At 40.9% G+C, this 25,709-nt stretch overlaps 1 protein-coding gene across 4 annotated transcripts in view; it reads right to left on the bottom strand.

Moving 5' to 3' along the window:
- LOC139762313 (XK-related protein 6) overlaps positions 1-25,709 on the bottom strand; it is a 72,738-nt gene that overhangs the window by 45,744 nt on the left and 1,285 nt on the right. The window contains exons 1-3 of one of the 4 annotated variants that reach the window (XM_071686942.1): positions 15,259-15,314; positions 14,472-14,544; positions 1,259-1,448 (exon numbers count right to left, since the gene is read on the bottom strand). In XM_071686942.1, coding sequence (XP_071543043.1) covers positions 1,259-1,448; positions 14,472-14,493 — 212 coding nt within the window. In that variant the 5' untranslated portion in view covers positions 14,494-14,544; positions 15,259-15,314. Of the gene's footprint in view, positions 1-1,258; positions 1,449-14,471; positions 14,545-15,258; positions 15,328-25,709 lie in introns of those variants that run through there. The other 3 variants (XM_071686939.1, XM_071686941.1, XM_071686940.1) reach the window with 3 other exon arrangements.

Below are 25,709 nucleotides of genomic sequence, written 5' to 3'. Positions count from 1 at the left end.
CGTTTAGTGATAATCCCTTCCTAGAGGAAGGGATTAAGAGCAATGTTAACACAAGGTCTGAGTTCGCATACTGGTCACGTCAGGCAGAGGAGATCGCTGTGGCCAGTCGGAGGCAGCAGGACAAGCGATCTAATCGGAGAGCGACACGCCAAGGGTGACTATCATTTGCTGGGAACACAATTCCGCCGAATGCTGGAATCATTATCGCCTGAGGAAGACTGTTCAACGGTCGAAACGTTGAGGTATGTATCAGCTTTAATCCGTTTGCTTCCATAACATCCTGCTTTACACATACCTTATTATGTATATGCAAATATTACAAAATGCGAAACACGTCTGGTCCCAGGCATTTCGGATAAGGGATACGCATGACAGAAAGCTGAGGAAAGAATGATGAGACAGGGGAAATACCTCCGAAGACTGACTGAAAACGGTGCAGGTTATTGGACACAATGGGAAGATGAAAAGGCAAAAGCTGTACGAGTGAGAATGAGAAGGTACGAGAGAAGTAAAAGTGTGTGTTCCACTGGATATTGATACATCAAACAAACATCCCGAAGCCTTCATCGAATATCAATTAATCGACTAAGAATATTAAGCTAGCGTCATGAAACCTTCTTGTGTGTACATTCCGCCCGAGCTCATGACACTCAGCAAACAGAAAACGGTTTTGAGGTACAGGTTTCAATATATTCCCTAATATTTGATAATCCTCATTCCAAAAATTCATTTAGCCTAAATTTGGATCTAAAAAGACCTTCAAGTCCTCATTTCATTTATAAACGATCATTTCATATCGTACAATTTTACGTTCTGTGATCGTGGTGTGTTTTATCAAAGAAATAGGTCACCCGTTTGTATTCTTTATTTATTTTCGTATTATCACGACCAGCGTCCAGCAACCCGTGTTCCGTCATTCAACCGTAATTTACAACATTCAATACTCTCATGAAACTCACTTCATTATCCACACCTGTATCACCCATGCTGCTACGTTTACTGTTCCATTGCCTTCTGTTATTCTCACAAACACACATTCCCCCCAGTTTTACCTTTCATAACTCGCGGTTCTCCCTCCCTGAATTTTTTTTTTTTTGTTACATTATGTAGAGCCATCAGTCATTAGAAATTAGAGATAAACATTTCTCGTTAATTTATCAACCGCATGACATTTGTACTGTCACCTGCATATATTCTTGTAACTTATTGTGCAGAGATAAAATCAGAAAGAAAAACTTCACTCAGACTTATCTCGTACTTCATGAACAACCGGAAGCATTTGCAGCAGGAGGCCCCGCAGGCCCCGCAGCAGCATTTTGGATGGTCATCATCATCGAGTTGTTGGGTCGTGGTTCCCGGTCCCGCTTCGCCGTTCAACTGGTTCGTCTCCCAAGCCTCCGTCATGGCTCTCCCGCGCGGCCGCCCTGCCACCTCCACTGTCCTCACGTCTGTAAAAGGCCACAGTGTCCCAATTAAACTCTTACATATGGTGTTGTTATCATTTGCTAAGTTTTATCATCCAGAGGTAAGCAGCGATATCAAATTAATTTTCGATGGAGTTGCCCTTGATATTCATAGAACCTGACTTGGTGACCCTCTGATATACCAAAGTAAAACCCGTGTTACATCATGAACTTCAAAAAGCTCTCACTGTACGCACTTGTTTTACTGGGAGTTTACCCAAAACCTCTAAAATTCGGCAACTACGGTGCGTTTGATATCTGTATACTCGTCTGTCCCTGCTCTCTTGACGTCTCTGTTTGATGGGGAAATACAGAAATGTAGATATACCCAATTCCAAGCTTTTAACTCTCACCTTTCATTACCTAGGAGGAAGGACAAGCTCAGTTTTTGCTTTAAGCCTTTGGCTTTGCTCCCATAGTCAACAGCTGCACTGATGGTTCTCCAATCAATCTGTTGAGCGAACCGTACACAATCATAACAATTTTCTCCAGTGCCTGTGTACAGGAAAATCAATTTATATCTAATAACCGTAATCCAAGCATGTGAAATACGATTTTTTGTTCTTTATCGAAAACACGTCTAATTTAACGCACCGTTACTTTTCTTAATTTTTTGCATGCTTCAAACGGGATTAATCTTATACACACGCACATTATATATACAAACCTCCAACAGCCAGAATCGAACCCGGGAGCCCTGTGCCACAGACGAGAATGCTACCGCTAGGCTACGGGCCATGTAGTATTCCAGTTTGTGGCATAGGGGTCCCGGGTTCGATCCTGGCTGTTGGAGGTTTGTATGTTCTATGAAGGTGCGGGTTCATATGCACTTTATTCATATATATATATATATATATATATATATATATATATATATATATATATATATATATATATATTTTCATAAAATCTGATAAAATGTCATTGAATGATCTCCATTACAAGTAAATAGAGAGTAGAGTATATTACCTGACCCGCATATAGTATGTTAGAAATACACATTACTGGCAATGTATAAATTGACTGCCCAATTTTTAATATGATTTCCCCCCATAATGCATATGATAATAACAGCAGTTCCATATATTTGTACAAAGCACCATTAATAGTAATGGCAGAGGAGGAGGTTGAGGTTATTGTAATATAAGATTCATATCCGTTCACCAAGACAATGGAATCATGCATCATAACTTGCTGCATGCCACTACCTGAACAAAACTTGACTGCAAATTGAAATTGTGTAATTGATGTGTGTCATGCAACATGTATGACGAACGTGACATTGTAACTTGCGTCTACGGTAATGATAATGCAAAAAAAAAGATTAATGTGTATATATAAACCTGGAATACAACGTTCATGCAGACTGTCGTGCGAAGAATTATATTAATCTCAAATCTTAAAGTTTGAGAAAATTCTTTATTCTCGTTTGTTAGAAAACCTGCTTTGTAGGCAACATACATCATCTTGTGACAAGCACAACGAAAAAGTTTCCCCAGACGCACTGAAGACTTTGAGTTATCATAATAATAGAAACAGAAACGCTGAGATAAACAGTATGACGTTGTGCACGGCGGAGTTTACTGTTGCCAAGTCCTTCAACACGGTTTATTTACAAGAACGTAGTGTGAATTTTCGCATTTATAAAGCATTAATCTGTGGGCTCGTGCAGCTGCTGAAACAAGTATATACTTTGAGAAGTGAATAAAAAAAGTAAGCGAACGTAACGCGTAGATGATCCAACGTATGTGTACAAGGAAACAATTCTCGCCAAGATTATACAGATGAAAATGCCGAGAAAACATGATATGGACCTCTGGGTCAAGCTCACAGGTCTGCTGAAACCTGGGTGCGGCAGTTGGTCTACAATCAATCCAACTGTTCATTTAGCGGTTAGTCGATAAAATGGGTATTTTCATAGTCAATGAGATAACCTTGATTAAGCCCTTCAGTTGCCCGTACCGTCTCCGCCATTGAAAAAAAGTTTCACCGTTGGAGAATCTTGAAAGGCACAGGCATAACAGTGCAAAATGTTTGAACAGAGAGTAATTAAAGATCAACTGCATCCAATGTAAAGTTCAAGCCAACATCCACACTACTAATCAAAAACGATATTGGACCTGTCAGTGCAGCAATTTCACACTCTCCAAGCTCTGATGACATGGAATCCATTGATAGAGACAGCGTCTATGCTGAAAATTTTCGCTGCAGATATTTTTTTCAGGAAAGAGATTGGTTCTGAGTTATAATGTGGTCAGATGGACTTGGAAGCGGATGCTGAGAATCTGTAAAACAAAAATATTTGAGCTACTTTTTCTGTTTCAAATAAGATAAAGTCGATTATTTTTTAACGATTGATCATATTATTAAGACGACTTATAATCCATGATCTGACAGGATGATTGTAAATTAGTGATGCCATAATGATTTAATAGAAAGCTGAGCGTTAAGACAATGGATTTACTAAAAAAAAAAAAAAATGGGCTGATCATACATTAATCGTGACTTACAATCGATCATGTATTTAGGTGATAATAAATTGCTACTAGTGATATACTGTAGCGTGTTAACCAGGTGTTTGAACTACTGACGTTAGATTTTGTTCAATGATACATGACAGAGGTGCGTGTCTGAAACAGAGCAACCAGCTGATTGGCTGAAGAACGTGAAACGGTGTCTTGATTAGCTGATAACAGGAAGATTGGTGATATTGGTACAGAAGGAAGCAGGAGAAAGGAAGGTAGGTGATGTGGTATAAATGGAGGTAGAGCACACCAGAAGGTTGGTGTAGCAGGATGTCCGGATCTTCATTGATGTCACACCTAACGTGTGAACTTCCTGGGTGAACAGGGTGACTGCTTTTGCACACTGTTGTTGGTAATGCGAAACAAAGTAATGATATGTTATAACTCCACCTTGTGCATGTGTATCATGTCTTTGTATGTATACACAAACACACACCAGCCTAACCCAGGAACCAGGTATGAGTGTTCCAGGAAAACGGGCTGACATCGAAATCCAGTGCAAAAAATGCAAGCCTAACACAAGAAACAATCTAATTAAGCTGGAGTAAAAAGTCGAGAAGCCAAACATAGCTGATCTCCCACCACAGTCATTGTCAACAGAAATAATGCTCGACCATTTAACTTAATGATTTAGCAGTTTTCACCTCCTGACTGCCAAGGGCAGGATTGTAATCAAAGGCAGTAGGTCTCAGTTGACAAACTCCAACTAAAACTTCTAGCCAATAAGCAAACGGCGTTCACAAACTACCCATTGGATATTACTGCACAGCGAAGTATCTTATGAAACCACGAGGCTAGCAACTGCAAGGCTAAAAAAATAAAAAAAAAAAATACAAGTATTCCGTGGAAAAGGGTTGCCAATGATTGGTTAGGCTAGGAGGTACACACTTCAGACTCCCGTAGTTGTGCATCAAATACATCAGTTATCTTTTGATTCTCGTGACTGTCAGTTACAGCTTTGGACCGATCACATTTGTTATCACACTGATCCGCACGTTTCAGCCTCATATAGCAACATTCTCCATTTTTGGCTCATCGCATCATCATGTCATTATCGTTCCAACTGGTTTCCTCACGCGCAAACGTTCCCGGTTATTCCCTCATGTCCACTGTGGCCCTGACTCCTCCTGTCTGCAACTTTACTTACAGTGTACCGGAATGTAACTTTACTTACAGTGTACCGGAATGTAACTTTACTTACAGTGTACCGGAATGTAACTTTACTTACAGTGTACCGGAATGTAACTTTACTTACAGTGTACCGGAATGTAACTTTACTTACAGTGTACCGGATGTATATTTGATAACATATATGTTAATGTTTTTTTTTTACATATATACTGATGTTTATATTTGCGTCTTGACAAGATTTGGCGATAATATTACCACAAGCATGAATGAATCAATGAAAACTATCTTGTTTTCTGGGTACTACGTGGCAATTATACAAGTTTTACGGTGTTCAGTGTTGAATTAAGGTTTTACTCAAAATAAAATGATTATCTTAATTTTCTCTAGCTCCGGTACTCTCGGTTATGCATAGAAGTGTGTGAACCCTCTTTGCACGGAACTGCTGGGGGTCAAAGGGCTTTTCACCATATGATGCCGCGTCATTACTCCTCGGTATATCATTTTCTGTAGACGCATTCTAACCTGGCGTTGAGATGGTAAGTACACAACAGGTTAGGGTATAGTGTCAGTTACCACCTCTACTCCAATACGTGGAAGTTACTCATTCTAATCCGTTTCTCGGTATTCTACTTTTTCAAAACGTTCAGCAGGTCAGTGTTTCAGCCATATATCATATTTCATTTCATTTTCGTTGACTTATCTTCACTCTTCTAAATGAACTGCCTCACCTGCCAAGGCATCTTCACTTCTTTTCACTTTCACTTCGTCTCAACTGGAGGTTAAATCAACACCTTTCATTCTGACAGGGACTTCAGTGGTAGAGGTGTTTTGAGAGTGCATCACGTTGACAGGTTTCGATGAAGACCTATGTCCATTACCAAACTGTACCACGGAATGATTTAGTTGGAGTTATAGATGAAGTTTTTGTTAATGAAAAAATATTTTCGTTATGCAATTTTTCACAGAATGGGACAAAAAAAAAAGGTAAGACCTGATCAAATGTACAAACTATTTCCTTATATATATATATATATATATATATATATATATATATATATATATATATATATATATATATATATATTAGGGGCGATCATATCCTAGCAGTAGCGCTCCCGGTTGCTATGCGAAGGTGAAGATTTATAGAGGTTTTCAGAAAAGAAGAGAGAATGTTGGGGTGAAGAGAGTGGTGAAAGTAAGTGAGCTTGGAAGGGAGACTTGTAGGAGGAAGTACCAGGAGAAACTGAGTACAGAATGGAAAAAGGTGAGAACAAAGGACGTAAGGGGAGTGGAGGTGGAATGGGATGTATTTAGGGAAGCAGTGATGGCTTGCGCAAAAGATGCTTGTGGCATGAGAAGCGTGGGAGTTGGGCATATTAGAAAGGGTAGTGAGTGGTGGGATGAAGAAGTAAGATTATTAGTAAAAGAGAAGAGAGACGCGTTCGGACGAGTTTTGCAGGGAAATAATGCAAATGAGTGGGGGATGTATAAAAAAAAAAAAAAGAGGCAGGAGGTCAAGAGAAAGGTGCAAGAGGTGAAAAAGAGGGCAAATGAGAGTTGGGGTGAGAGAGTATCATTAAATTGTAGGAAGAATAAAAAATGTTTTGGAAGGGGGTAAATAAAGTGCGTAAGACAAGGGAACAAATGGAAACTTCAGTGAAGAGGGCAAATGGGGAGGTGATAACAAGTAGTGGTGATGTGAGAAGATGGAGTGAGTATTTTGAAGGTTGGTTGAATGTGTTTGATGATAGAGTGGCAGATATAGGGTGTTTTGGTCGAGGTGGTGTGCAAAGTGAGAGGGTTAGGGAGAATTATTTGGTAAACAGAGAAGAGGTAGTAAAAGATTTGCGGAAGATGAAAGCCGGCAAGGCAGCGGGTTTGTATGATATTGCAGTGGAATTTATTAAAAAAGGGGGTGACAGTATTGTTGACTGGTTGGTGAGGTTACTTAATGTATGCATGACTCATGGTGAGGTGCCTGAGGATTGGCGTAATGCTTGCATAGTGCCATTGTACAAAGGCAAGGGGGATAAGAGTGAGTGCTCAAATTACAGAGGTGTAAGTTTGCTAAAAAAAAAAATACAGAGGTATAAGTTTGTTGAATATTCCTGGGAAACTATATGGGAGGGTATTGACTGAGAGGGTGAAGGCATGTACAGAGCATCAGATTGGGGAATAGCAGTGTGGTTTCAGAGGGGGTAGAGGATGTATGGATCAGGTGTTTGCTTTGAAGAAAAGCAAATGGATCTGTATGTAGCATTTATGGATCTGGAGAAGGCATATGATAGAGTTGATAGAGATGCTCTGTGGAAGATATTAAGAGTATATGGTGTGGGAGGCAAGTTGTTAGAAGCAATAAAAAGTTTTTATCGAGGATGTAAGGCATGTGTACGTGTAGGAAGAGAGGAAAGTGATTGGTTCTTTGTGAATGTTGGTTTGCGGCAGGGGTGTGTGATGTCTCCATGGTTGTTTAATTTGTTTATGGATGGCGTTGTTAGGGAGGTGAATGCAAGAGTTTTGGAAAGAGAGGCAAGTATGCAGTCTGTTGTGGATGAGAGAGCTTGGGAAGTGAGTCAATTGTTGTTCGCTGATGATACAGCGCTGGTGGCTGATTCATGTGAGAAACTGCAGAAGCTGGTGACTGAATTTGGTAAAGTGTGTGAAAGAAGAAAGTTAAGAGTAAATGTTAATAAGAGCAAGGTTATTAGGTACAGTAGGGTTGAGGGTCAAGTCAACTGGGAGGTAAGTTTGAATGGAGAAAAACTGGAGGAAGTAAAGTGTTTTAGATATCTGGGAGTGGATCTGGCAGCGGATGGAACCATGGAAGCGGAAGTGAATCATAGGGTGGGGGAGGGGGCGAAAATCCTGGGAGCCTTGAAGAATGTGTGGAAGTCGAGAACATTATCTCGGAAAGCAAAAATGGGTATGTTTGAAGGAATAGTGGTTCCAACAATGTTGTATGGTTGCGAGGCGTGGGCTATGGATAGAGTTGTGCGCAAGAGGGTGGATGTGCTGGAAATGAGATGTTTGATGACAATGTGTGGTGTGAGGTGGTTTGATCGAGTAAGTAATGTAAGGGTAAGAGAGATGTGTGGAAATAAAAAGAGCGTGGTTGAGAGAGCAGAAGAGGGTTTTTTGAAATGGTTTGGGCACATGGAGAGAATGAGTGAGGAAAGATTGACCAAGAGGATATATGTGTCGGAGGTGGAGGGAACGAGAAGTGGGAGACCAAATTGGAGGTGGAAAGATGGAGTGAAAAAGATTTTGTGTGATCGGGGCCTGAACATGCAGGAGGGTGAAAGGAGGGCAAGGAATAGAGTGAATTGGATCGATGTGGTATACCGGTCAGTGGATTGAATCAGGCCATGTGAAGCGTCTGGGGTAAACCATGGAAAGTTGTGTGGGGCCTGGATGTGGAAAGGGAGCTGTGGTTTCGGGCATTATTACATGACAGCTAGAGACTGAGTGTGAACGAATGGGGCCTTTGTTGTCTTTTCCTAGTGCTACCTCGCACACATGAGGGGGGAGGGGGATGGTATTCCATGTGTGGCGAGGTGGCGATGGGAATGAATAAAGGCAGTGTGAATTGTGTGCATGGATATATATGTATGTGTCTGTGTGTGTATATATATGTGTACATTGAGATGTATAGGTATGTATATTTGCGTGTGTGGTCGTGTATGTATATACATTGTGTATGGGGGTGGGTTGGGCCATTTCTTTCGTCTGTTTCCTTGCGCTACCTCGCAAACGCGGGAGACAGCGACAAAGCAAAATAAATAAAATAAAATGTATAAAAATAAATATATATATACACACACTATCATACAAACAAGGACTCCTTTTACGAAGGTATCCTGGGGTACAGCCCTCATATGCCCATATGCCAAACTGTGTCATACAAGCAGGGATGAGGTGGACTTCTCTAGTCTAAAGGGATTGGTTCCCTGACGAGATTGTTGTGTGTTTCAACTCGTCAAAGGTGACATGACTTGCGCTGTAAACCTCAAGCAGGCGGCGTCCGGCGATATCAAGTATGATTTGGTTATTAAGCTTGATGGAAGAGCAACAGCTGAAACTTACTTTCGTGTAGAATCAAATGGAAAACGTTTTTGCATCTTATTATGTACGTTCCTATCTGAGTGTGTAGGCCTTTAAATATCCTGACTTCGCATGCTTAGGCGGCATTGAATTGTTCGTCTTCCTAACGTGCAAGTAAACATAATTCCTGTTATACCCATATGTATATTGTAAACTTAAAGACGGAGTAAACAGTCTCCAGAGCGCTCAGGCTAGCTTAGGCACATAGCACAGCAACAAACAAGCCACAAAACGATTAAAGAAAATAGATGTTGACCTGAACACATAGCTAATTCATGACATAGCTGCAAGATATAGCTGATTACGTATCCAAATAGCAAGACTGATAACCAAACCAAGCTCTATAGCGTGATATAAAACAGCGAATACTGTACCAGATGGTCTACCAACACAGTAAAGTTTATAGGCAGCTTTATAGCATATATAGTGTAGTCATAGCCTTATGGCGTAGGTTATACCCAAGGGATAACGCTGTATTATAAAGATCACAACATAACAGGACTTATGGTCTAGCAACATGGAACAGTTGATTGCTTTGTAACACTTGCCCCTGTAACACAGAAAATGTTCGTTACTGCAAAAATCATTACATAAGATGAAAATATACTATGCCTCCCAGTTCTTTTATCTAATTTTCTACGAGAAAAAATTATTTTCCGTAAAGGCCTGTCTACACGAGCGGGCCTGATCGGCGGGCTTGCCCGTTAACGGGCAAACGATCAAATTGCCCGAAATCCCGCCGAGCGAAATCACTGAGCTGGTGCCCGGTAGCTGGAGTTTCTACCCTGCCAGACGCAAGATAATATGGTGAACCCACAGCGGGCCTTCATCCCACATCCCACGGCATGTAGCACAGTGAACATTTAACGATGGCAGCCCAGGATAACTCTAGTGAGCCACCAACAATTTTTTGGTCTAAAGCACTTACTAGTACTTTGACTGACCTTTATCGTAAGAATCCATGTTTATGGAATGTGAAGCTGAAATGCTATAAGAACAGAGACAAACCCATAACAGCAGTGAAGGCTATTGCTGCGGAGATGAGAGAGCATTATGCGGGACAAGCTTTGCTTTGATATGCGTGTACTGTACTGCAACTCCGAATAAGTAGACCCACTTGCTAAAAATCGCAGAGTTGCCTCCAGACGAGCTTCTGCTGTAATGCTGTTTCTCATAACTGTGTCTTTCTTCACTATGTATGGCTCCACCTTTGATAACAAGATGTAAAAAGTGCTTACACTCACCCTCAGGTAATTTCTGAAGTCGTGTTCCTCACTACTTTGTAGTTCATGAAGTATTGTTGCAGTGCTTCCAAACATCTTTTCTTTAACCAATCTTTACACCATATCCTTTTCTTCTTTTCTTCTTGAGACACAAAGCTATTATCATAGAGCACAAAATCTTTTTCTTGACAATGCTAGGCACCATGGTTCTCGTACCGCACTCCACCCGCTACTGGCAACATCGTCGGGCAGGCCCGGCTGTTCATCACTTCGGTCGTGTGGACAACATTCACGGGCAGGCCCGCCAGAATTTGCCTGTTAACGGGCAAACCCGCCGATCAGGCCCGCTCGTGTAGACAGGCCTTCATGCGTAAACTCTAAGGAAAGACTTCCTCAAGACGTTGTAGTGTGGAGCTGAAAATGAAACGTAAATGAATGTAATGGCAAATGTCCAATTAATGCCTTGAAATTGTCTTCAATGACCTAAACGTATTTATCTTTGGTAAAATTTTACTTAAGAAATGCTAAGAAACAGTCAACGAAATGCCCAGTTAAGATTCTTCCAAATATCCCTGAGGATAGGGGGAAAAGAATACTTCCCACGTAGTCTCAGCCTCTCGTAGAGGGCAACTAAAAAGGGAAAGGCGATGGGGACTGCAAATCCTTCCCTCATGTTTTACTTTTCCAAAAGAAGGAACAGAGACGTGGGCCAAGTGAGGATTTTTCCCTCTGAGGCTCAGTCATCTGTTCTTGGTGCTACCTACCAAGACATTTATCGAAATCTGCTTTAAAAGAATGCCAAGTAACCGATAACAGAAAGTAATATTTCGCGGAAGAAACGACAACGATACGCCATGAAGGCGGAGAAAACTTTGGAGTTCGTCTGAATTACAGCATCGGTGACACGTTCATTATCGCTGGAGATTCGTGGTAGCACGACATTATCAGAGTTACGTACTTATCACACACCATCAAACGTCAATAAATCTATTACTGTCGTTTCGACAGTCACTGTCATATTCGCTGCGGAAAGTGCTACATATGGCTATAAAAGGAAGTGGCAATGTTAAAAGGTTTCTTGATACCGAAATTCTACAGTTGCACAGATATCATTTATCCACTGAGGGCTATTGTTTATTTCAAATAAGTTCTACAGTTGTTATCTGCTCAGGGCTAGGTTCCAACGGAATCCGGATGGTACTTTGAACAACACGCCTTTGAAAGATGGCGCCTCAGGAGTGTACAACTTGCTCTCCGTAATGCGCAAATACGTTGTCACATAGACATAGTTTACAGATGATGATATGCAAAGTGCATCTTTGTGGTCATTGGTAAGCATCATGTCTCAGAGTTTTTAAGTTTTACGATACCACTACCTAAAACCTGAATCAGCATTTCCACATGTCTGTCATATTCATTATATTTTCTACACTAAGAATATAGAGAATGAGAGATCACTGAGAAAATTTAAAAAAAAATAATAATCTAGAGAGGTAAAAAGGACATAAATTACATAATCTAAGCAGCCCGTATATAGCGTCCCTGTCAAGAACGCTAACCGCTACACCTATGTACATGCAATCAATATACCTTCCTTCTTTTACCAAACTGAGTTTGTGTTATCTTCCACTTTCACAAACTGTCTTGAAGTGACTACCCAGTGGTCAGTGGCAGTTTGCATTCTTTGTATTTCTAAAGATATGAAAACTATAACTCTTGAACAGTGGTAGTTTTATGCATATTGCAGTAAATTATCTGTCCAGCTGCTTACCTAACCTATAACATTACTACGTAAAGGACACCAGCTGTCCGTCAGCAAATTTAAAAACTGCTGAGAATTACATAGATTAGATGTCTCGCCAACTGTGTGCAATGATTATAAAACTTAGAAAATGCTTTTCAAGTCTGGTCACCGCTTTTGATATTGTTAATGAACCAATAGAGAAGGTCGTGATAGCAACCAATATGTCTTCTGAAATAAGAAAGCTGAGGTAAAGCTTGGTTAGTTAGATTGTAAAGCTGTCTTTAATTGATTTACCTACAAGGTAAAAAAAAAAAAAAAGCTAGGGGAGATTTTATTACGATCATCAAATTTCTAAACAAGAGTAATAATTGTCGAGAGCGGATAGATTTCTTGAGAGATCTAGTTACAGAGGAATCTGAGAACCTAACAAGAAACAGCAAAGAATAGATAACATGTGCGGATTTATTTGATAGTAGTAGAGTGGTGGATGAATGCAATAAGGTGATGAAACTGTGCTTGCTGACCGAAAATAAAAAGTAAAAAAAAAGTATAATAGATTTAAAGAGTGCAGAACTCCCTCCCTACCTGTGCTGTCACTTCACAACCACATTACACACAGACCCCACACAAGATGGTTCCCACCAACCACAACTTCATTCTGCACAGTAATTGCAGGAACAGACATCAACAAATCATTTGACATTGTTCCCAGATACACACCCACACACGGACACTTGACACCACCACTCTCCACATGACAGAAAGTAGTTGGCCAACTTCTGAGATGGTCCCCAGGCCTGAGTCACTCACAAAGGTTCACGTCTAAAACCCTTAAGTTTTACAATGGGTTTCCCTGAAGAGCAGTTCTTCCTTCAACCCCCCCCCCCCCCATTAAATATCTTCCTGTTACCTGCAGATCACAGTATGAAGGTCCTCTGATGTGCAGACGTTACAATTACACCACACTAGTAACACCACACTGTGCAACACTACATTACACAACTGGAACGAGGGCTCGCTCATAACAAAACATCTGCATCTTCAGAGAAGTCTTCAGTCACACTGAACTTCAGACTGACGAATTCAACCTTGACCCGCTCATCATCTTGTATAGCCAATCGCTCACAAAACAAAACTATTCTGGTCGTCCCATGCAGCACCCACATGACACTTCATCCTCCACCCCACAAACATCAACAGAAAGTCATCAAATAAACCTATTACCCTCAAAAAATGAGAATCCCGTAGTATCCTCTACAATTTATCCACTTCATCCTAAACTACGATTCACCTGCCTGGTCTTCCACCGTCAAAAGGGAAAATAATTCCGCAATTCATGTAAAACAAAGTACTCGAAACAAAACCTGGCTGCTGAGCAACACTACTAACAAAAACTGGTTGCCTAGCCATCACAAACGCTCAGCACCTATGTAATGAAACAAATACAATCCCACCTCACTATGCCTAGCACTAAAGTTCTCTGCAACTACACTAGATTCTCTTCCAAAACATTATAACAAACCATCAACTCCCAAGTAGAAGGAAAAGGCTTACCCTTGTTCCACAAGTCAGTACTGCATACTCACGGATACCTTCACCCCATCCCTAATGAAAGCAATATTAACTAAACATATGCACCGGAATTACCCGACAAGCTGTAAACAACTGCCCTCCCAACTCGTCTAACAGACCATCCCAGTAGACGTAGGTCCATCGGAACCACACTCCCTACGCTCTCGATATCACCCATCCCTACATTACAAATGCCGATTCAGCTTATCCTTAGACCCCTCATGCCCTCGATGCAATTTCCACGGTGAAAACGATGAACACTTACTGCTTCATTACCCCACACTACAATTCAAGATCTGCATTCGCGCCCAGAGGATGTTCACGGCTTCCTGAGCGCTGTGGGAGTCCCGTTGAAGATAAAAGCGACTTCTGGGGAAGATGGTTTATATAAATAAATAAATAAATATATATATATATATATATATATATATATATATATATATATATATATATATATATATATATATATATATATATATTGGAAAGGATCACAATCTTGCGCGTGATCAAGTATATTCCTGAGTCCACGGGGAAAATGAAACACGATAAATTCCCAAGTGCACTTTCGTGTAATAATCACATCAGGGGAGACACAAGACAAAACATGTCTGTTTATATATATATATATATATATATATATATATATATATATATATGGCCTTTGCTTCCTCTAGTTTCTGTGTGGAGAATGGCCATTAGTGGACTGACTTACTATTTCTCCATCCGTGGTGCATTTAAACCGAGGAATTCTCTTCTTTCTTCCTTTGATCTCTGCCTGTAAGAGTCTGGAGTACAAACACCTGTAAAGCCCAGATTAATTTCAACAGCTTTTTTTTTCTTTTATCTTTTCCGTACATATTCTTTCACATAACATGACCTCTGACTGGGTCATGCCCTTGCCTGTGCCATGTCGGTCACCATATATATATATATATATATATATATATATATATATATATATATATATAATACTGATTTATCCGCCACATCTTTTAAAGCTGATGTTGATGAGTGACCAACTTTTTGCATACATATCCAGGGTGTATGGAGCACATTGATACGTTGTGCTGGTAATGGAAATCTAATAATTTCCATGTTTTTTTAATTATCATTTACAGAATTCACCCAGTGTATCACCAGAGCCAAGAGCTTCAACTGCTATAAGCTAAATTGAACAGGGGTGGTGAGTTGTAGGCACACGTATGTGTCCCTAAGGGATGACGGCATGCCAACTGGCTCAGGCAGAGGCATATGTCACCGATTCACATTCCCAGTATCGTACACCGTGAGGATAGTACCACCTCTGATGAGATATCGTTATCATTCTTAACTACAGGCACACGCCAATATTGACACCTCCGCTCCGTTATCATCAACACCACTAAAATGTATCAATAGTATATAAGATGCCAACCGGAAATCCATTCTGATACAATGACAATCTAGTGTAATTCCTGATGTTCTTGATACAAAATAACTGTGAAGCCGTGGGTGATCACCTGCGAAAACGAGGAAAGAGGAGAACAGATCGTAACACCACCTTCCTCAACACACCCTCAATACAGACTGCCTGACTCGGGGGAGCCCGTGAGGACCCGGTCACCAACGTAAACATTACCGAGCATTTTCTTCTGGCTAACATTGTTCGCTGTCTGTTTCTCCTCTACTTTTTCATTCCTTTCCTGCTTCAGTGCAAAAATTCGTTCAGGTTAAATCACACTGAGTTCTGGAGGATGATATGGTGTCACGAAAACAAACTATAGCCGGAGTCAACAAGTTCCCAATACGGATGTATTCCAAGGTAAACTTCTCTTGCTCACGACCTTGTGCAAACATTACTAATCAAGCGGCCAAGGACATCTCCAGTAACGAATCTTAGGGTATCGCATTCTCCATTATATTGCATGCTACGTAAGTTACACACACACACACACACATATGTATATAAATTCCTATGAGTCTACGGGGAAAATGAAACACGATAAATTACCCGTGGACTCAGGAATATCTTGATCACGCGCAAAATTGTGATCCTTTCCAATATATATATATATATATATATATATATATATATATATATATATATATATATATATATATATATATATATATATATAAAGCATTTTTAAGCAGAAGGAAAGTGGCTTTTGATAGATCTTGAAGTGCCGATGCATCTGCTGTAGCGTATCACGAAAACTTTATATATTTTTTTTCAATAGGATGTTCGAGCTGTGTCACCCAGCTGACGGTTTCAGTGAGGCCAGTATTCACATGACCCTTGACTTCACTTCCCGTATCCTCACTCCATTTATAAAGAAAGACATAACAAGATATTTGCTTATAAAGTGGGTCATGTACTTCCTTACTGTTAGCTGCCTCAGTACATTCAACCTGGGCGGGTGGGGGAATTAACTACGTCCAGTTTTTACAAACTACATGATTTGATCATGCGTTATGGCGACTCAAGAGTCTGCCAAGGTAAGTTCTTTTTCCATGGTAGAACAAGATACTAACATTATTACTGAATCATAGTCCTGGCGGACAGACAGGAAAAAAAGTTTCACTGCGCGGCATTAGTAATATTTCATGAAATTCCGCATTACATCGACACATGAAAGCTTCACACACACACACACACACACACACATTGACCATGATTCATGCACGGGCCCGCTAAGATTCGAGTCCTGGGCGCGGCAATCGGCTCACAGCCAACCCAGCTGCTCATTCTTCCCTCAGCACTTGTCGATAAATGGGTACCTGGCTTAGGCTGAGTTGTATACATGAGAGTAAAGAAAGTAAATACATGGTTCGTATACAAGGTTAAGAGACGGGGCAACTCTAGTGTAAAAACTCAATCCCTCATGATTCATGTTTAGCGTTGCTATCCACCAGTTTGCAACTCAGACATGGTAGCAGCGGGCTCACAGCCAACACGTTGGTTCCTCCTTCACTTGGGGATGGTCGATGAATGTGTACCTGCCATAGACGAGTGCGTCTGACCTCATAAAGAACACAGCTAAAATATGTATGAAGTTAAGACGAAGCAACAGGAGCGCAAGACTTTCACTCCATAAAACGCAACTAGTATTACACACACACACACACACACGCATACAGATTTACCACAAATGATCATTCACATTCTGCTCTAAAGATGGAACAGAAAGCCACTGTAGGGAATAAGGAAGAGTTCACCACTTCAGTGAGGCAAATCGTGAAGGAAGTAACGACTTCGCTTCAGGGTTCACCAATACTGTGGAAAAACGAGATAAATCCGGATCAATCAAGGTGTTACCTCCTGGTTGCGAATAACTTTAAATTAACTTTATATCTATAACCAAATAGAAATCCGAGAATCTCAACATTGGGTCACCAGAACCAAATGAATCACGGCACGACACCCCAGAGGTAAAAAACCGTGACGCGTGACTGTAGAAGTTCGCTATATAGTTCAAAAGATGATTGCCTGACCAAATTCAATTATCCTTAGTGTTTTCACTTCGTCAAAACACTGCATCAAGTTTAGAGGGGAAAAAAATTCTACACTTCAATAAGTATTATATAAACATTTATATTAGGCTTGTGTTTGGTTACATATAAAAAAAAAAAAAATTATGGGGGGGGATATTAAAAATCTTGAGATGTTCATAAGGTAGTACTAAAGCCTAGGAAGTAATACTGTTATGGTGTGTGTGTTTGTAGGTGATATAAGACGCCCCGTACCGACCCTGACACATGACTGGGACAACTCCCACTCACTGCTATCTAATCAATGGTCGGACACCCAAGGTGGGTCGAGAGGTGAGACACTGTGCGTCCGGCTGTCGTATTATTAGCGTGTCGTAACTACTTGAGCACGACGGCACGACCCTTGAGCACGGCGATACGACCCTTGAGCATGACGGTACGACCCTTGAGCATGACGGTACGACCCTTGAGCACGACGGTACGACCCTCGAGCACGACGGTACGACCCTTGAGCATGACGGTACGACCGACCCTCGAGCACGACGGTACGACCCTTGAGCACGACGGTACGTACGACCCTTGAGCACGACGGTACGACCCTTGAGCATGACGTTTTCTCCCATGGGGTAGCTGGTCCATCCTTCGATCTGACCTTTCAAGGGATATGTTAAAGACATTATACCCAAGGGTCGTAATGTCGTGCTCAAGGGTCATACCTCAGTGCTTAGACCCAGACTGTCTTATTTAGATGGTTCATCTCTCGCGTGAGGGCCCAGCGTTCCGGTTTAATTAGTGAGTACGAGGTCAAAGTGGCTGGGACTTAATAGGAATTTATTATTCATTATCCATACCATGATCACATCTATCAAGTGACTTTCCACAGGTCACTATTCATATGGGTGACTTCAGTCTCGCCACGAGCCGACACAAGGGCAGCTGTGATGGTCTACTGAGCATAACAATTACGTTGGTCAAATGTAATGTGGTGTATGACCCAGACATGGAAGTATGATGTATCAAAATGTGATCCGGTTTTCTTCCCTTCACTTGAGCATTTGCTCACTTGACGTTTACTGTTATGTCAGTGACTTCCTGAGCACGACAGCACGACCTTTGGGTATGATTGTGTGGCCTTTGACCTGACCATTTAAGAAGGAGGTTGCAGGTTGCTTGATTTTGGAATCTAAAGAAAACAAATGAAAGGATAAAAGTATATATATATATATATATATATATATATATATATATATATATATATATATATATATATATATATCAATCTATTTCATTTTATTATTCTTTGTCGCTGTTTCCCGCGTTGGCGAGATAGCGCAAGGAAACAAAGGAATGGGCCAACCTACCCCCATATATACATACACGTCCACACACGCACATATACATTCCTGTACATTTCAACGTATACATATAAATACATACACAGACATATAAATATATATACACATGTACATAATTCATACTTGCTGCCTCCATCCATTCCGTCGCCACCCCGCCACACATGAAATGACAATCCCTCCCCCGCACGCGCGCGAGGTAGCTCTAGGAAAAGACAACAAAGGCCACATTCGTACACACGTCGTAAGAGCAATCATTGTAATCTACCAAGCAGGGGAACCTTACGTACACATATTGTCTTAGAATTCCGTTTAACATCTGAAAGTATTAAAGACTATGTGAGTGGTGTTTACAACTTGACGTTGACGTCCTTCACGACCCTGGCAGCTGATAAGCCTAAACTCAAATAATCAACCCACCTTAAACCAGTCTAGCGTCTCCTACTGAAGGTTACCCTATTCATAGGTCTGAGCTTAGGAAGAGCCCGTCATTGATTTCACTGCTGAACTATCGCTACATGAGCATTATTCGTGATTATCAATAAAGCTGAGTCTTAGTTTATAACGGTGTATGATACCCTCTCACTGCTCATTTAAACTTCCACACACATTTACTACAAGAACCCATAGCCCAAAGGAAGGACAAAGGCAGTATATATATATATATATATATATATATATATATATATATATATATATATATATATATACATATATATATATTTTTTTATTTATTTATTATACTTTGTCGCTGTCTCCCGCGTTTGCGAGGTAGCGCAAGGAAACAGACGAAAGAAATGGCCCAACCCACCCCCATACACATGTATATACATACGTCCACACACGCAAATATACATACCTACACAGCTTTCCATGGTTTACCCCAGACGCTTCACATGCCTTGATTCAATCCACTGACAGCACGTCAACCCCGGTATACCACATCGCTCCAATTCACTCTATTCCTTGCCCTCCTTTCACCCTCCTGCATGTTCAGGCCCCGATCACACAAAATCTTTTTCACTCCATCTTTCCACCTCCAATTTGGTCTCCCTCTTCTCCTCGTTCCCTCCACCTCCGACACATATATCCTCTTGGTCAATCTTTCCTCACTCATTCTCTCCATGTGCCCGAACCATTTCAAAACACCCTCTTCTGCTCTCTCAACCACGCTCTTTTTATTTCCACACATTTCTCTTACCCTTACGTTACTCACTCGATCAAACCACCTCACACCACACATTGTCCTCAAACATCTCATTTCCAGCACCTCCATCCTCCTGCGCACAACTCTATCCATAGCCCACGCCTCGCAACCATACAACATTGTTGGAACCACTATTCCTTCAAACAAACCCATTTTTGCTTTCCGAGATAATGTTCTCGACTTCCACACATTCTTCAAGGCCCCCAGAATTTTCGCCCCCTCCCCCACCCTATGATCCACTTCCGCTTCCATGGTTCCATCCGCTGCCAGATCCACTCCCAGATATCTAAAACACCTCACTTCCTCCAGTTTTTCTCCATTCAAACTCACCTCCCAACCGACTTGACCCTCAACCCTACTGTACCTAATAACCTTGCTCTTATTCACATTTACTCTTAACTTTCTTCTTCCACACACTTTACCAAACTCAGTCACCAGCTTCTGCAGTTTCTCACATGAATCAGCCACCAGCGCTGTATCATCAGCGAACAACAACTGACTCACTTCCCAAGCTCTCTCATCCCCAACAGACTTCATACTTGCCCCTCTTTCCAAAACTCTTGCATTCACCTCCCTAACAACCCCATCCATAAACAAATTAAACAACCATGGAGACATCACACACCCCTGCCGCAAACCTACATTCACTGAGAACCAATCACTTTCCTCTCTTCCTACACGTACACATGCCTTACATCCTCGATAAAAACTTTTCACTGCTTCTAACAACTTTCCTCCCACACCATATATTCTTAATACCTTCCACAGAGCATCTCTATCAACTCTATCATATGCCTTCTCCAGATCCATAAATGCTACATACAAATCCATTTGCTTTTCTAAGTATTTCTCACATACATTCTTCAAAGCAAACACCTGATCCACACATCCTCTACCACTTCTGAAACCACACTGCTCTTCCCCAATCTGATGCTCTGTACATGCCTTAACCCTCTCAATCAATACCCTCCCATATAATTTACCAGGAATACTCAGCAAACTTATACCTCTGTAATTTGAGCACTCACTCTTATCCCCTTTGCCTTTGTACAATGGCACTATGCACGCATTCCGCCAATCCTCAGGCACCTCACCATGAGTCATACATACATTAAATAACCTTTTCTTTCAAACTATTCGCCATTTCGCGCATTAGCGAGGTAGCGTTAAGAACAGAGGCCTGGGCCTTTGAGGGAATATCCTCACCTGGCCCCCTTCTCTGTTCCCTCTTTTGGAAAATTGAAAATAAAACGGGAGGGGAGGATTTCCAGCCCCCCCCCCCCCCTCCCTCCCTTTTTAGTCGCCTTCTACGACACGCAGGGAATACGTGGCAAGTATTCTTTCTCCCCTATCCCAGGGATTATATATATATATATATATATATATATATATATATATATATATATATATATATATTTTTTTTTTTTTTTTTTTTTTTTTTCGCTGTCTCCCGCGTTTGCGAGGTAGCGCAAGGAAACAGACGAAAGAAATGGCCCAACCCACCCCCATACACATGTATATACATACGTCCACACACGCAAATATACATACCTACACAGCTTTCCATGGTTTACCCCAGACGCTTCACATGCCTTGATTCAATCCACTGACAGCACGTCAACCCCGGTATACCACATCGCTCCAATTCACTCTATTCCTTGCCCTCCTTTCACCCTCCTGCATGTTCAGGCCCCGATCACACAAAATCTTTTTCACTCCATCTTTCCACCTCCAATTTGGTCTCCCTCTTCTCGTTCCCTCCACCTCCGACACATATATTCCTCTTGGTCAATATTTCCTCACTCATTCTCTCCATGTGCCCGAACCATTTCAAAACACCCTCTTCTGCTCTCTCAACCACGCTCTTTTTATGTCCACACATCTCTCTTACCCTTACGTTACTTACTCGATCAAACCACCTCACACCACATATTGTCCTCAAACATCTCATTTCCAGCACATCCATCCTCCTGCGCACAACTCTATCCATAGCCCACGTCTCGCAACCATACAACATTGTTGGAACCACTATTCCTTCAAACATACCCATTTTTGCTTTCCGAGATAATGTTCTCGACTTCCACACATTCTTCAAGGCTCCCAGAATTTTCGCCCCCTCCCCCACCCTATGATCCACTTCCGCTTCCATGGTTCCATCCGCTGCCAGATCCACTCCCAGATATCTAAAACACCTCACTTCCTCCAGTTTTTCTCCATTCAAACTCACCTCCCAATTGACTTGACCCTCAACCCTACTGTACCTAATAACCTTGCTCTTATTCACATTTACTCTTAACTTTCTTCTTTCACACACTTTACCAAACTCTGTCACCAGCTTCTGCAGTTTCTCACATGAATCAGCCACCAGCGCTGTATCATCAGCGAACAACAACTGACTCACTTCCCAAGCTCTCTCATCCCCAACAGACTTCATACTTGTCCCTCTTTCCAAAACTCTTGCATTCACCTCCCTAACAACCCCATCCATAAACAAATTAAACAACCATGGAGACATCACACACCCCTGCCGCAAACCTACATTCACTGAGAACCAATCACTTTCCTCTCTTCCTACACGTACACATGCCTTACATCCTCGATATATATATATATATATATATATATATATATATATATATATATATATATATATATATATATATATATATATATATATTATTGTGTTTCGTATGCTTATAGCTCGTGTGTTTGTGTGTGTGTAATCGCGCATTTGTTTATGTTAAAGTGAGTACCATGGATGCGTCCTTCGAATGCCTTCCCAACGAGATAGTATCTGGGAGAAGGTAAAACTTTGTCACCTTCCCACTGGTGTCCATCGATCGAGAATATATACGAGACACGGTAAAGAATTCATGTTTGATAAAGTCTCACGAAAACTCAGAGAAACGATAGGTTCTCAACCCGTCATTACGACTGATTGTTCATTAAGAAGGTTAATTAAATCAATGGTGTCTCATTACTCTTAGTCAACCGACAGTAAGTAACAGTCACGTCTTGTGATTTATCGTTCCCTCTTGATGTATATACAGAAGCAAATCTTACGTAGCATAGGTATAGCAAGTGTAAAACTGTATACTGTATGTACAGAAGCAAATCTTACGTAGCTTAGATATAGCAAGTGTAAAACTTTATACTTTATAAACACGAAAACACAATTCTATATCATAGATTCCTAAAACGTTCATAGTAATTAAAAAGTCTTTTTTCTTTTTAACTTCAAATGGAAAAAAAAAAAATGATATTTATCACCCCATCATATCATGAGCACCGTGGGTATTTTTATCATGTCGCGACGATAGAATATTGACGTGTGTTCGAGCCTGACACCAGTGGTGCTGTGATCGTAGACCCCGTTTTGCAGGGACCTCTCTGTTCGTTCGATACTGCGTCCTCCAGGGAGGTGGGCAGTGGGGTTCCTACCTCGCCTGCGCCAACCTCATGTGAGGTGGGCAACGAGATTTTCCTCTCGCCCACACTAATTGTAGGGTGAGCAGCTGGGTTCTCACTCCACGTTAACCTCCTGCTTCCTTTGTGTCCCAAACTCCAATGTTGACCAAAGAAAAACTGGCCGATATATATATATATATATATATATATATATATATATATATATATATATATATATATATATATATATATATATATATATATATAAGTTGTTTGCGGAGTGTTGAAATGATGGTGCCAGCGACGTTGGAAGTGTTGATAGCTGTGTTATTAGTGACGATGGAGGTAGTGATACTGTCGTTACGGGTGTTGGAAGTGGTGCCATTAAAGTGGTTGCGTAAGAGCAGGGAAGGACGATATTGGTCGGCGGGGGAATGATCGTTGTGGTCTAATGGTGGAGGTGGCAGTGGCGCTGTTGATACTGGTGGTGGTGGTAGCTGTGGTGGTTATCGATAGTGGTGGCGACGGTAACAGAAATGGTAGTGTTAGTGGCGAGGATTCAAAGAAATTTAAACAGCAACAGACCAATGGATCCTTACGAGGCTGTGGTGGCATTAGTGTTGACTTGTAGTGGTGGTCCTGGTGATGGTGGTTATACCGCTGATATTGTCGGTTATTCTGGAAATGCTAATGGTGGTTGTGGTGGTAGGAATCGTGGTTGCCGTACTTTAATTTGGTTGACACTTTACAACTCCTGACTCACACAACTTGGTGGTCTAAGGATGAGAGCGACGCGCTAGTTCTGCCTTTTGTCAAAATCTCGTAAGTAATCTTGTGATTTTTTTTTTTTTTTAAAAAGATGTACAGAGTAAAAGTCATATTTGAGATACTATTGAATAGTATATGTAACCTCTCCCAGATCTTTATTGCAAGAAGTTGCTGTACCTTTGCGCAAAATTCCTATTAGTGTTGAAAGAAAGATAAGTAGTATGCCGTTGCATTATTCGTATATGTGAAAAATCCAAGTAACGGACTGTTCTCTACAGAAGCGAGACAGTGATGTCCCGCTCGATATTAATATATAATAAACTCTGCCCTGAAGTCACTACGGCGTACAGACCAACTCTTACAGTTTACTTGAGAAAATTCTATCACAGGTTTAATGTATTACTTCAGGAATGATATGACTTCCATAATCTAAGATCAAATCAGATCTGTCAAGAGCTTTATCAGTCAAATGATATATCTAGGAACTCGTTATGATATAGACAATAGATATTGGTTTATACACGGCATCACTCCGTAAAAAAGACGAATAACGCGATCGGGACACGCTTCCACAACCTTACCTAACCTAAACAAACATTTATAGTAGGAAACTCTGATCGCGGTCTATGAGCCAGTAACCATTTCGTTATAAATAACCTTCCTCACAAAATGATCATCAAATAATTCAAACACGATTGCTTTACACTGTAATTATGTCGCTCATCACAAGTAGTGCCTTATATTCCAGTAACTCTTGTAATTATAATATCAAAACATTCAGTCATCTCAAAGACATTTAATGTCACTAGATTTTGCTACTACAGATTGTTCAGTGGTCAGGGGTTGTGGCGTTCCGATTAGATATATGCACTGACCTAACGTTATTATCTGTACAGAGTATTTTCATCTATATCGAGATATTAACCATCTGTACTTCTCGAGCTCTACTGTCATTCGCAAAACCTACGCTTAAAGAAAAAAGATGAACTGCTTAAGTAGTAACGTGATAAGATCAGTTTCTCGCGATAATTTGCGCAAAGCTTCGGAAGGCTTTTGAAGAGCTTTACTGCTACATACTACTATATATATATATATATGGAAACTATAGATTAATACTCTCCAGCAGCCGATATCTACGAATTCCTCACTAGATATGCCAGACTATCATCGACTCTGTTTACCTGGACGTATTAGGTCAGTTGATCCTGGCCTAGTTCTTTGGATAACAAGGTGGACCATTACACTCCTCTGGCGTGTTTTCTCAGGAGCAGTATGGTGTCGTACTTTCTCAGAACAAAAGAACACCAAAAGCTAACCTCAGAGGAAGGATTGTAATGGGATATTACAAATGGGCTGTGCTGTGGTGCATACAGTGCATATGGACATAATGCCGATGAATATTACCCTTCACTGGTGAATTCGTAACGTGACAATAAGGTGACAATAGGGTACGTGGTGTTAGTGCATCAGTGGAAAGAAATTATTTATCATTCTTAAAAGAATATGGTGGTAGTGGGGTAGGTTGCTGTTGGTCTGGCAAAGTGACAGTATGGATCGTTAGAGTTGGTCCCGTTATTTCTTACCAAAAAAAGAGAAAAAAAAGAAATCAAGGTCAGAGCAGCGAAGTGAATGAGGTAGCCGCCCTTCCAGCCATAGCAATGCTTTCCTCACACCTGACTACGAATGAAAATATTTCTCAGATGGCTGGTATGTTAGTAAAATTACCCATTTTGTTTTTCTTGGC

Source organism: Panulirus ornatus, chromosome 43, assembly GCF_036320965.1.
Source record: "Panulirus ornatus isolate Po-2019 chromosome 43, ASM3632096v1, whole genome shotgun sequence".
Taxonomy (NCBI): domain Eukaryota; kingdom Metazoa; phylum Arthropoda; class Malacostraca; order Decapoda; family Palinuridae; genus Panulirus; species Panulirus ornatus.
Note: the sequence above shows the minus strand (reverse complement) of the source record. Positions and strands in the feature narration are given on the sequence as shown.